At 38.2% G+C, this 14,440-nt stretch overlaps 1 protein-coding gene across 1 annotated transcript in view; it reads right to left on the bottom strand.

Annotated features, from left to right (window-relative positions):
- Positions 1-847: 847 nt before the first annotated feature.
- Positions 848-14,440, bottom strand: part of COG3 (component of oligomeric golgi complex 3) — a 30,159-nt gene continuing 16,566 nt past the window's right edge. Inside the window, exons 15-23 of the mRNA XM_014306903.2 lie at positions 13,904-14,028; positions 12,196-12,285; positions 10,222-10,342; positions 7,859-7,947; positions 7,625-7,759; positions 6,544-6,619; positions 4,965-5,092; positions 4,213-4,311; positions 848-3,001 (exon numbers count right to left, since the gene is read on the bottom strand). Of these exons, the coding sequence (XP_014162378.1) occupies positions 2,972-3,001; positions 4,213-4,311; positions 4,965-5,092; positions 6,544-6,619; positions 7,625-7,759; positions 7,859-7,947; positions 10,222-10,342; positions 12,196-12,285; positions 13,904-14,028 (893 nt within the window). The 3' untranslated portion in view covers positions 848-2,971. The remainder of the gene's footprint in view (positions 3,002-4,212; positions 4,312-4,964; positions 5,093-6,543; positions 6,620-7,624; positions 7,760-7,858; positions 7,948-10,221; positions 10,343-12,195; positions 12,286-13,903; positions 14,029-14,440) is intronic.

Genomic DNA, 14,440 nt, shown 5'->3' with positions numbered 1-14,440 from the left:
CCATGGTTGGCCACCGCTGAAAGGAACCAGGTGATTCTTTTTTCCTTTTGTGCCGTTTAGAGGTCTTTATATCAAAGACCTGACTTGTTCCATATACTGGCTTGGTTTTAGGGCTCAATGGGAATGAAAATGCACAAGAGTGGGAGAAAACAGCATTTGTGGACAGAGCTGGGTCTACCTGCAGTCACCAGAATTTGCTCAGCAGCCAAGACTTTTCCCCTTTTCACACCCACGTCACTTTGTCAATACCAAATATGCAGTTTGAGAAAAGAACTACTAGGATTTGCTTGGAAAACACATGGCACATCTCAGATTTCGCTTGCAGGCATCACTGTTGTCCAAAAGCTGCCCAGGCATTCGTCTCATTTGGATGCAATCCAAAGGGCCAGATCCCTAGAGGAGCCTCCAAGTGACCAGGAAGCTCTGGTCACACATCACTGCCCCACACCTCTCAGACACAAGCCAAATTCCACAGGGAAGGAGAGCTTTTACTTGGATAGTTCCATTCAAATGACACTGTGAAAGCCAGAGGGTGAAGGGAAGCTTCATGCTGACATTACAGGGGACAAAATGCAAGCTTCTGCATGATGTGTTTTACACCACCAAGGGCCACAAGAGCACCACAGGGTAATGAGAAACTCTGGGTGGATGAGTCTGTGAGTAACCAGGCAAGAACAGTCATCAAACACAGTAACACTTGTGTTTTCTGCCACCAGCTCCTAAGCTCTCTTAGTAAAAGCCAACTTAGCTAAAATATGTTCTTGTATTACAGTTGTGGTTCACAGTTGCAGTTTCCTCCTTCTAATAAAACTGCAAGGAAAGAGACCATTTAGTCACACAAGACTGCTTGTCAGTAAAGAAAATACAAATTTACTTTTATTATAACCATAAAGAGGCATATATTTAACAATTAGCTGTACATTCAGCACTCAGGTATATGTGTGTCAAATAAACTCGATTCTCTTACTGCTAAAAAAGAACACTTCTCAGCAATGCACAACCTGTGCTTATTAGGATGTTTATTATCTCTGTATTGCAGTTATCTTGACAGACAAGCCTCAGGATACAGAATAAAGCTTTACTCTTGGACCAAAATAGGAGGCAACATTTTTATTTAAAAAAATTAAAAACAGCAAGTTTCTAGTCAGATAATATAAAGCATCTTAAATTAATCTTTTGAAACTATTTACACTATTTGTAAACGTAAATATCTGAAACTGTACATGTTTAAACAAATGTTCATTTAGCAAACAGGCTGTATAAACTGATGCTCTTCTAATCCTTCCACCAGCTGTCCTAGAGCTGTCTGGATACTCTAATAGAGAAAAAGATCCCAAGCACAAGAGCGACTACTGCCATGGTTTACCTTTCACAACTCTTCTGTACAATGTCTGCATTAAGTTAGTCATAACTCTGTACAGTGACCATGCAGTCCTTCTGAAAAACCTTATAAAAAACAAATATACATATTTTACAATGCACTGGACATTATTTTACAGACTGTATTTCTACATAAGTAAAGGGAGAGGACAAGTTTTTCTCCTTGTTAGTTCCTTTACTTAATTTTTAAGGAGTCATGTAAGGTCCTATTAGTACCATTTATGTATTTCAGCACCACTGCTGTAACATTTCTCGTGGTAGCTTTCAGTCCTACCATCTTGTACTCCAGTCTTGTTATTTATATCAGGAAAATTATTAAATCAAAATATCACCGATGTGCAAGGAAATTTCTTCATATTCAAAAGTACAGAAGAGGCTTTATAAATAAGTTAAAGATCTGTCACATAACCCACTACATTTTCATTTTACAGCGCTGCACAATGAAGATTTACACACTGAGAGACCCTGAAGTGTTCATTCCATTAAGGCCAGGCATTTAGCTTCCAGCTTTCCACACTAATGTCCAATTAATGCTCACTCAACAGTGTGCACTGTTTACCAGTTCCCGAGCACTTATCCTCTCTTTACAATGCAGATTTGACAGCCTTGCACATCAGTTTCAGGCATCCCCACACCCCCTGATTAGCACTTTCTCCACGGCACAAAGGCTGTGCAAGCTCCAGACCCCGTTCCCACTTTAAACAATGTGACACCACTATCTGGTCTTGAGAAAGGCAAAAACACCAACTCTGCCCTAAAATTAGATAGCTGAAACCCTCAGTGCTAGGCAGTGCTGTGAAGCATGTGAAAACATGTACTTCACTCAGACACAACAGAAATTATGTTGCAGAGCTTTCCATTGCAAATCCCAAGGATCTGAGACCCTTCACATGGAGAAAGGCTAGAGTATGACACTTCAGGTCTGGCCTCACCCCTCTCACTCACAAGAGTGTAAGAAAGACAGCCCATCCAGTGTTTCAAGAAACACTTCACATGTGGGAAATTAAGGTTTCCCAAGCAAGAACCTCTGAATTACTTTCCAGCATGTGGTGGATTACCAGGATTTTCAGAGAAGTTAAAGAAAAACTCAGAGCATGACTGCTTAAGTCAAATTGTCATACCAATATGGTCATCTCCCAACTCTCACAAATATCTATTGCTGCTCTCATTTGATTCCCTGCACTGTATTTCCAGCATCTCTTTGAAAGTGTGACTTTCCATTGCATATATCAACTCATTACGGGAAAGCAAGAATGGTTTTTACATTAAAAAAACAAACCAAAAAGGTTTTCAATTTTGAAAATATCTAGAAAAGGCAGTAATTGAGCTTCCATAAGAGTGATCAGCAAAGGGGTTTTTGTTTCATTTTCTTCTGCCCACTGCTCAAGCCAATGAACAGGAAGACCTCTACCAAATCAAGAAACCTGTTCATTTGGGGTTTTTTCCTTAAAACAGGGTTAAGCAGCCTGGATAGTTTTGATGCAGACTGGACTGCACAGGGATCGTTCGTTTACTTCAAGCAAATGTCTCTGCATTCCCTTCATTCCCTGGCATTTGGCTGAAGCTTATTCCAAGCAGCCTCATTGCTGGGCTACTTGGACATCGACAACAGTAAGTTCACCTGAAAGACAAAATGAAAGCCTATGTTAGAGAAGCCAAGTTTTAGAACTGATGTGTCATATTTTGACCTTCAAACAGGATTCCTAGGAAGCACATTAATCAGAAGACAGTTACAAAACAACAGCCAAAATTTCCAGTCAAATGCCTACTCACAGGCTTTTTAAAATGCAACTGATGACCATGCTGACCACTCATTTCAGCAGTGACAAACTACTGTGATAAACTTCCTCAGGTAACTCCATGTGTTGTCAAGAAATTCCAAAAAACAGGCACACTGGCAAAAAAATGTTACCATTCACCTCAAATATCTGAAATACACTTGGGATCCTCCACAGTACATGTTTCTCATAGATTACAATATGGTTTCCCACACACTTCAGTTTGTAGGATAAGTAATCCTAAGGTTCATCAGATAAACAATTAGAGGAAGCCATCTCCTCCAGGATAACCTCACCTCCTTATGGTGCATCACTCCCACTCCAGAAAAGTGCTCCAGGACAGTTATCTCACATGCCTGTGGCCACACACACTGCAGGCAACATCCTCTAATCCATAAAATAGATTACCTGTTTAAATCATCCTGTGATAATCAAGATTCTACCTACATTCCCTAGACTACTAAGGTCAAAGTGACATTTTTAAAAGCCTGCTTGGTTTCTGACAGAGAAACCTAATAGAGGGAATTCTTAACCCAAATTATCTCTGAGCCTACAGACCATGCAGGCTTACACTTCCATAAACATCTGCACATTTTCTCACTACAATTCACTTTAAATGCACTCTAGTAATTCATTCTCGTGCTTCTTAGATGTAAAAGCTGCTGCTTTTTGTATTTGTCAAAAGAAAGACTGCCTTCAAATGCAGTTTTTTAAGGCATATTCACTGGCTTTGATACCTTTCCAAGAAGACAATGCCAGGAAATGGCAAGACTCTTCTACAATGCTGTACAACTCAATTCCCAGCAACATCAATCACCACCTTGGTTTAAGAAAATCTATTAGACATTCATTAAAAAAACCCAACCAAAGTCCTCTCCTAGCTGAGAGTCTTAAGATCAGATAAAGCCCAAAGTTTAATCATCCAGGATTAAGGGGGATAAGAAATAAATAATGATACTGAACACTGGAAATACAAAAAATGAAAAAAATCAATGTTTATAAATGCCAGTCACATGAAAGAGCAGCTGATAAAATAGGGACCTTCAATATATACCTGTTCCATTGAAGGACAAGCTATGATCTGGAGGTCTTCATTACTAAATTCTTCCTTTAACAGAGCATGGAGTTTCTGGAACATTTGCTGAATGTTATTCTTTTAAAGGAAAGAAGAAAAAATCAGTATTAAAAAACACAACACCCACCTTAAACCAGAACAAACACAATATATATGTTCTGGAACATTTGCTGAATGTTATTCTTTTAAAGGAAAGAAGAAAAAATCAGTATTAAAAAACACAACACCCACCTTAAACCAGAACAAACACAATATATATGGAATAGCTACGGAGAAGCAGTCAAGCTCCAAGAACTTTTTCTAAAACAAGCCCCAAAACAGCTACTGGAATCCACATTAGCCATGACATAAAAACTTCAGTTAGATGTGCTAAAGTGAAACATTGAGTCCTAAAGACTTAACCTAGAAGCTTAATACTCAAGCTTGGCTCCCCTGGTTGTTTACAGCAGGTTTTCCACTCAATCTGTATCACCCTCTCTGCCTCTGGTGCTCTTGCCCATGCATAACTGACCAAAATCGACTGGTTGGTGTGGGACAGAGTTAATTTTCCTTACGGCAGCTCATTTGGTGCCAGGTGGAAAATGTACACAATAAAGAGCAGCAGTTACTTCCCTGCAGTATCCGTGTGTTGCATAGTACAGCAAGAGCAGTACAGCTGTTTGGATTTGGCTTTTTTAAGCTAAAGATATCACCATGAAACATCTACAGGTAAACATGGCAGCAATACTCACCCTGACTGGCTTAAACAGAATTAATTCTGTATCTTTATTGGACAAGTATAAGGACATGCTTCGTAAAGTTGATGGCAACTTTGTTTTTATTGTCTTGTAAGTGGAAGAGACCAGATCGTTGATCTTTGCTGAAAGAAAAAGAAAACATGTTTCACAGGCTAAAATGGAGTTCTGCTTGCTGAAACCTATACTCCAGTAAAACACCTCCGCTCTCCTGGGTGGATCATTACCAGAGGTTTGAGTGGAAGGGAGAGAGGGGGCGCTGGGCTGTGCAGTGTCAAACATATCACAGGACCACAGCCTGCCAGACACTGCTTCCTTTCCCTGCAGAAAATGCACCCATCCCATTTCTGAAAGCTACCACATCCTCCTGAGGCTTCTGAAATCACAACCCTCCAATAGCAACTAAGCTCTACATAGGCTCCCTCCCAGAAAACCTAACTGGAAAAGCAACTGCTGGGAAACAGTGCTAACAAAGAGAACAGAATCACAAATCCTCCTTACTGTTTATAGGCCATGTCTGTGAGGGGAAAGGCTGCACAGAAATCTGGATTTTGAATTAACCAGACAGGAATCCTCTGTCAGACAAGACCTTCTTTCTTTATTGCTAGGAATTTTAATGATTTTACAAGATCATTGCCTAAAGGCCAAGGGAAAAAAAAATACATTTTGTAGTTTTAAAGTACTGAAATTAAAATCCTGTGTGGGTTTTTCCTCCCTCAACTTCTGCCACATCTAAATTTTCTGCCTAGTGCCACTTCTCAGACAAATGACTCCAGGAAACAGCAAAAACTCTGCTTCGATTTGCTTCTACACACATAATTATCTCCAAACAAACATTAAAAAAACTCTTGAAGAAGAGGGAGATATTAAGTAGAACCTCAAGTTAGCCCTTGAGAGTGTCTGACCCATGGAGCAGCACTGAGTTATGTATGAACATTGCTGGCTTTACATCTTAAGAATATGATGCAACAGAAGGTTCCAGTGTATGATTTGGAATAATCAGTTTTTCATCCAGAAGCACAACTTTGTAAAGTGAAGAGCAAAACAACCAAGGAGCATCTAAAGCTGCTCCAAATGTTCCTATGAAGTGTTCACATTTGAATTTTTAAAAAAGAGGGAAATAAACCCAGATTCCATTTTTGCATGGTGACAGGAAAACTCAAAACAAACTAAATACCAAATGTACAGACAATAAGGGCTTCAGTGAGGATTCATTCTTTCCTACACAAGTAAAAGCTTTATCATAACACAATTAATTAATTCCTTAAGCACATTCTGTATGCAGTTGCAGAAATGCTGTTTACATGCAAGAACAATCACAGCTTGAGAAATACTCAAGGCATTCATCTACTGCACCAATTAAACACATATTCTGAAGTTTGTCTGGTTTTTAAAGCTGGCTTAAGACATTTCAAATAGCACACAGGCTCAAATGGAAGCCAGGATTTGTAAGAAAAGAGCAGACAGTTCTTATATGTAGAATTTTTCAAAATCAATCACAGTCTCCCAGTCCAAGTCATTCTGATCACCTCTTCAGATTCCTAATAGTAATATGAATATAAACCAAAGTAAATACCTGGTTGTGCCCAAGGTTGCTGTGAAAGGCTATAATTGGGACCTCCTTGAGTGGCCATTGTTTTTAAAGCAGCTGCCTAAAAGAAGTAAAATCAACAAAATTACATTTCTTTCAGCTGAGTTCACAACAAAATAACCAACTAAAAATTGCACAACTCTCTGAGATACCACAGTGTACAGAATCTCCACTGATCTGTCTCTTCTATGACCTGACTTAACAACACACAGGGGAAGCAGCTCGACAGAAATGCAATTCAAAATTACAGCCGTGATCAATTCTTGAAAGTAAAATTCAAAATAGGATTAAATTTACAAAGATGCTTGGGCACCTAAGGATACAAAACCTCAAAAGAGACTTATCCTTAAGCAGCTTAGTCAAATTCCCCAGATTCCCAATGAATCACTGAGATCACTCAAACAATCTATCAATCTCACCAGTTACTCACCTATATTATAGGCATGCCACTGACCCCTACCCCAGCATGACAAGCATAAGTAAATTTAATACTGTAATCTTCTAAATTCTTAAAAAATCAGCAGCTGGGATATCTGCAGTCCATGCAATGCTGTAGCCGCAGTTTCTGAGAGATCATGTCACTTATTCTCAGGACCTAAGGCTCAGAATAGATCCTCTTGAGAGGTTTTCTCACTAGAAATCCTGGCCTCTAGAGCAGGTTCTAGAAAGAAATGTATTGTAACAAGACATCCAATACTCTAAGATCTCCCTCAAGAACACACATGACCCAAGACTGTTTTTGAAGGCTTACAAATGCAATCAAAGTAGTTCCTGCAGAAAGAAAAGCTCCTGCCAACCTTCACACACTTGTTACAATTCAAGGAAAAATTAAAGCTTCTTGATCAAAGAACACAAGGGTTGCTTGTAAAAACAAGCTATGACATGTTCCTTTAACCCCATTAATCTCAAAAATGCCTGGAAAATTGCTGTTGGAACTTAAAAGAAAGCACACTATCTTCAGCTAATCACACAGCACTAGCAGATTGTCATATACCCAATTTAAATACCAATTCCCTTATCCTCCCAGTACTTCAGTTAGGTTAACAAACATACAACACATTTGTACCTTTGTCATGAACTCCTCCAGCTGGTCTATAAACTGTTTGGTTTGCTGCTGAATAAACTGCTCACAAGCTGATTTCAGATGACGATCTACGTCTTTCTTGGAGTCGATATAATGTTCCCTGATTTCTGGAGTACCCTTGAACAGAGAACAACAATTCTCTTCTTTTTAATTGCCAGAGACCACCACACACTTAAATGACCCAATTTTTCTTAATGCAACAAGACTCCACATTACCTCCAGTAAGAACTGTATCAAGGCATTGTTGCTGTTCAGTCTAAAAAATCTTGAAACTGCCTTAGGATTCAGGATTTTAAATGCTGCATCTGTGAATCAGAAAGTCACTCACACTGTAAGTCAATGCCACTCAGCTCCAGGAACTACAAACTATAATCACTCATTTATGCATAAAAATGGCCCAGCATGAATGATTATGACTGCAACATTAATGACAATAGCACTGCTCAGAGCGGATGCACAAGTGCACATGCACAGAAACACACACAGCTTAATTCACTACTTTTCAGTGGCACCTACGGTACACCTGTACCTAACAGTTGCACAGTGTAAACAGATAAATACATATCAAGAAACTAACAAGTTGCTGATTAACTGCAGTGCTAGAGCCATGAAAATTGCGTGAGCTCTTCTCTTCTGTTGCTGTAATCTACAAGTGGGAGACGTTAACATAAGCTATTTAAGCATTTACAAATAATATGCAAAATTTTGCACATATTGTCTGGGAAAACCAACTACACTTGCATGAAATTACTTTTAATTGGCACTTTTTTCTTCTGTGCTTAGCTGTTTTAGTTAGGACAAAACAACAAAACATCAAGGTTGATAAACATTCATGTTTATGTTCTCTACACAAGTCTCAAGAAGGAAAAGCAACAATGTCTGTAAATAACACAAGATAATGAAATTACACCTATAGTCTCAACAGGATGCTGTCACGCTGAAATATAGTCAAATTGGGAAAAAGAAAATTATTAGTTACAGTATAGCTTTTTACCCTACTGTCAGCCATTTATCATCCTACAAATCTATCTGCTTTTTTTTTCCACTTCAAAAGAAATTCTGCACTCTGTATAAAACAGGAGGAGGGAAAAAAGACATAAAAGAGTGTTTTCTGAGACATTAAATAAAGAGAGAATACCAAATATATAGGTTTGTAGATTTTGCACTGAAATAAGAATCTGCACTCTTATGCAGTGAAAGGTGAACACAGAGCAAGATTATATGTGTTCTCTGAATTTTTTACCAGCAATTTGAGAAATGCCAGAGATTTCCCAAATTCTTGATTAGAAGACTATGAGCTAGTCCTTTTTCCTACTGAATATTTCAGTTACATGAACCTTAACATTATACTACTTCAAAGAAATTGGGCAAAAACGTGACTTTTACAGTAAGCAGTATTGCTTCATCTGTAAATACCAAATTAAATCTTAAACCTGTGTGCAGGAAGTTTGGCTAGAACACAGTAAAACTATTAGCCATATTATTTTTCCTCTACAACTCATCCCAAATATAAGAGCTCTACTGGCCTAAGCTACACACAGTAGGAATTAAGCACAACATACATCTTTTCAACACCACTGCCACCACCACCCAATATAAAGAAAGTGTTTTCCATTACTTACCACTACCACCTGCAAAGCACTGGCTGGCACAAAAATTTATTCCATTAAATGAATATGGAGAACAAACTTGTGTGTCAGCCAGGACAAGACACCAAAAGGATGTATTTGCCCTTTAACCTCCAGTCAACTAGAAACCACTCAACAGGTAGGAGGTTTCATTGATGTTCAAATGCAACAAGTGAAATGGTTAGTGTAAGAAATGCTTGCTTCAGAGTTAAGGCTGCAGCATATTAGCAGGAAAGAGAAGTTATTTCTTCAGCCTTCTCTTCTGGAATGGAAGGAGAGAAACTCGACATGCTTTTAATAATTTTTCCCATTATCCTTGCAACTTGGAAAGTGCATGACAGTTCAATTTTGTGTTAAGAGCTTTTTTCCTGAATTTTATAAGGGAACAATAGTACAATTTCAAAAACCATGACCATGGCCACTACTTCTATTTTCCTATGAGAGACATGCTTGCTACATAATACCATAATACCGATACTGTTCATTGAACTTGCAAAATAAGAAATCCTTCTCAAAACAAAAACTTCACAGAAAGGTCCAGGAAATCTTAATTTGCTCTAGCTAAGTTGACTACATATTGTTAAATTCCCCTACTAAGCAGCAGTAAGGAAAGATATTCCTTTAACAGGTTAGAAAAGAGGAAAGACAATTCTGTGCAATAGAAATGTAGATTATTTAGCAGTTCTTAAAAAAGACTGGATAAATGAGTTAGGTCAACAGTGAAAGCAGGCAAACACATTTCATAGAAAAAGAAAGAATTTATTAGATACATTTTGAATTGCCCTAAGTAGGAGAATGGTTTTGGTTTTTTCCAGAAAAGCTAGGAACAAAGCAAGAGATTAGAAAAAGCATACAGGTCATTGCAAGTGAACATAAAATAAACCCAAAACTTTTGCTGGCACAAAGGGAGGACAATCCCATCCCATTCTGTAGCCAGCAGCTGTTTAGTACCTCTAGTTTTCTTAAGGTCCAGGGAAATTTCCTTAATGGTGAAATCAGTGTGGAAAGGAGCAATTTGTTCACGAAGAATCAGAAGGTGTTTTATTAAGAAAAGCTGTCCATCGACCTGGGTCTACAGCACAAGAGAAAGAACATGCATTACATGTAAAAAAAACCCCAAACAATTAAATGAGGAGCAAAGTTTCTACGTTTCCACTTTTATCATTTAACAAGCTTTTTCCATTAGTCTGTAGTGATTAACTACACTCTGGGATCAACAAATCCCATTTCTGTACTATTTCTAATACACTGCACTACAGAAGCATTACTTCTACTTTAATGGGATACCTTATTCCCATTTCTTAGAAGAATTAGACTACGCAGCCGTATTACTAAATATCCTCATTAAGTAAAGGTATCCACTATTTGAAAGATACAAATTTATTCTTCTTCAGAGAGAGGAATTATTTTGTGTAATTCACATCATTTATAGTTGAAAAACATGAGGTTCTAAATTTGTTTTCATCATTACAATGACTAAAAAAAGTCAATGTTCCTGTAATAATCTTGATTAACTGTGCTGTTCTGCAAAGGTCTTACAACGGATTTTCTCATGTCATTAAACACAAAGCTTAGTTAATTTCTAAACAGTACAGCAAAGATACAAAGAGTAAAAGAAGGCCAAGTTCACTCCATCTAAATGATGCGTTTTGCACTGCTTGTTATTTTAACTACATGCTTTATAACACGTGCTGGTTTTAATCTTTAAAGTTCATGGCTCATTGAGGCAAAAGGAGGAGGACTCTAGAATTCAAATTTGGTTTTGCAAGCTGGAGGAGGACTTTCCTTGATATAATGTTAAATAAAACAGAAAAGAAGAAATCAGATTTAAATCTGCAGTTTCAACAAACAGAAATGTCACTAAAAATGAGTGGTGGAAAGGGCTTCTTGAGTTGTTTGGGGTTATTTTTTTTTGTTGTTGTTTTTTGGTTTTTTTTTAATTCTTAAATGCATCATTTTACCAGATAACATTAAATTAACATGCATCAAGAACAAAGTGGTAGAGATCCTAGTTCTGGGCCAACCTATTTAGGGTTCATTGCAGAACGAGTTTCATTCTCTGCAATACTTTTAAATCAATGCTGGCCAGGTACACAGTGCTGGAACTGGTATTTAACTGTAGAATTCTGAATCAGTTACACAGGAAATAGTTATCTGCTCAAGCTAAAGGGAAATGTAGCTTGCATTTCTTTTCAAAGGTGCTATGTTTAACAGAATTTTTTTAAAGGACACTCAAAAGAGACACTTTAAAACAGATCATTTCAAATCAGAGCTAAAACCTTTTTCATTACTGAATATTTACTGCTTATAAAAATCCAACAATTTTAGCCTACTAAGACTTTTATTTTTAATTCACTTCCTGGCCGTTAGGAATGAGCAAATTACTACAGGATTTAAAGGAACTGTGACAGGAAAAAAAGTTTACTCCAACTACTTAAACACAGGTAAAGTGTGTTGACCTGATGAATTTTTATTGAATTCTGAGCAACACACGAGATCACACCTTTTGATAACACAGTTCTGAGCAGAGAATACTTAAAACTTCCTCCCAGTGAACATAAGTTAGAAAGATGTTTTAAAATTTGAACAATGGAGGCAGAGAAAAAGAGAAAAGAGTAACAGGCAGTGAAAATAAATACAAAGTCCTCTAGCAAAAATTTCCCTTTAGGCATCACTTCACAGAATTCCCATGAGTTAGAGCAGCCTCTAAACATGATTGCTACGATCTGTATGCCACCTTTTCAGACAGGCTACCATGTGAATCATTACCTTTGCCCTGCAATACATTAACCATAACTAAGAACTGGTGGCAGAGCAACATGCTTTGACTAAGATTTTAACAGAATTCTGAACCACTGCTTCGTGACTTCAGATATACAAGGGGCTGGGGGCTGTGGAAATCATACCCAAAGCACAGATTCTGACCTTGTTTTTGCTGATGGAATCAGCAGCTCCCAGCAGCGACTGGATGCAGGCAGATAAGGCCTCTTGTGATAATCCCTGAAACACTGCCCTCTGCAGGGAAAAGGAAAAGAAAAAAAAAGACCAACAAAAGAGGTGTTATCAAAGCTTAGGCAGAATTTTAAGAGTTGCACTTCGTGAGCGATGTGTTTACCAGCTTATAAAACTCCAGATCAACCAGCTGCAAACATGTTGGCTAAGTGCAGGGACACAGGATGGAGCATTCAGATACAAAATCTTGCTACAACCATCCAGGCTGGATGCAGGTACCCACACAAGCCTGCCCTGCTCACCCTGCATCTCTGAATTGGCACCTGGGTAGCAACATGTTCAGTGACACTTCACACATTCAGAGCCAACAGCATGAATGGTGTGTGTTGGGTAACCTGACCAGACACTCTTTGTGTGTCAGGGCAACTACCTGTGCGTGCAAGCTACACCTGCAATAGACACGAGATCATTCCAATGAGCTTAACCTCAGGCAGACTCAAATTACCTCACATTTGTGACAGCTTAGTAAACAAACATGACAGCTGCCACGGCCCTGGGGACACGGAGCAAGTCCTTAAGTGGCAGCAATATGATCCTACGGCTGAGCCAGCCATAGGAACACAGCTCACTCCCACCAGCACTGCAACAGAGCCCTGACTGCCCCAGACTTGCCAGCATCACTTCATTCATTTGCTCCCTATCTACAGGGTGCAGGCAAAGGGTACCAGTTCTGCTAGTGTCTCAGGGGGAAGCTAAATTAACCTCTGTGCAGATACACTGTAAACAAGCCTTGCAAACAACACAGAAATCACCTCATTTACAAAGGTCTAGCTGAAAACATGAGCAAATATCCATATGTTTTAGTGGGATTGATGTTTCAAGCAATAAAGCATTAGTATTTTCTGGCTTCTTTTTTAGTAATAGCATCTTTGCAGCAGTTTCGTGTAACACACATCAAAGATATTTTGAAATCCATTAAATGTGTCTAATAAAGATACAACACATGCAGAAAAGCAAAAACACTTGCACTAGTTTCCTCAGAGACTTATCAGCCTTATATACTGTTAAGTGAGCAACACAAAACAGATTCTAACGGGAAAGTCTTAAAATACGTGTCAAGTAAACATTGCTTTTGTTTCTGATAGACATGAAGATTTCCACTGTCTTAAACTTTGGAAATGTGTTCCTACGTTTTGGAACGTGAGACATGTGCCACAAAAAAAATTCAGAACATTTTCAAAATATAGAAGCAGCACAGTCACCATTTTTAAGACCAGACACATCACACAAACACATTCAACCCAGAAATTTCAGCAACAAAATCATTCCCCGTAATTGACCCAGAACTTTCTATTTTTTCTTGTCCTATTCACTCCTCAGCTTAGGTGAGACCAGTATCTTGAACATCAGACACTGAATTATTTCTGTAACAGCAAAAGCAATACATGTACAAATCAGTGCCATTTTTCCAATTCTACAAATATAAAATTGTCTCGGAAATGACAGCCTAAATTTGTCTGTTTACTTGTTTTACATAAAGATAGCAGCAGAAAGACCAAGAGGTTAGAGGCCAGTAATTGTCCATTCCTAGTTTGCATTAAAATATTTAGACATGGTGCTCTACATGCTCTCACACTTTATAACTTCCCCTTAAAAATTAGATAAAGAAATTTTGGCATACATCTATACATCTGTACAGTTTGGAGAGACACACTAGAGTCCTTCTGACAGTAGGATACCACATTCCATGCAGATCTGCAGGTGAAATTGTGCTCTGATGCCTGGGATTAAGGGATTCAGCTGAACCTGTTTAAAAGCAAAATACACACATGAAAAGCTTGCCCATCTGTCCTTCCAACCAAAGGAGACTGTAATATCAACTGTAATATAAAATTCCATTTTATACTCTCTACACAGAAATATGACATTTTATTTTACCCGAAAAGGTTAATTTTTTTTTCCTTTTGAGCAGGTCAGTACCAGATTTCTGATGTGAATCAAGCACAAGCCTGTGAAAGACATGAATTTGCTTTCAGGGGTGGCCCAGGTCAACCTTTTTAAATGAGTTAGTGTTACAGGCATGTCTCCAATGACACACACTTCCCACTCTGCTAAACAGCTGAAATTACCAGTTACTGAAAAAAATAGCACAGGAGAAAAGAGGAAAAATAAATGGCTAGAGATCATGGAATTACAGGAAATGCTTAGGAAAAAAAAG

Source organism: Geospiza fortis, unplaced genomic scaffold, assembly GCF_000277835.1.
Source record: "Geospiza fortis unplaced genomic scaffold, GeoFor_1.0 scaffold194, whole genome shotgun sequence".
NCBI classification, from domain to species: domain Eukaryota; kingdom Metazoa; phylum Chordata; class Aves; order Passeriformes; family Thraupidae; genus Geospiza; species Geospiza fortis.
The sequence above is the reverse complement of the archived record's forward strand: the minus strand, read 5'-3'. Positions and strand labels throughout refer to the sequence as shown.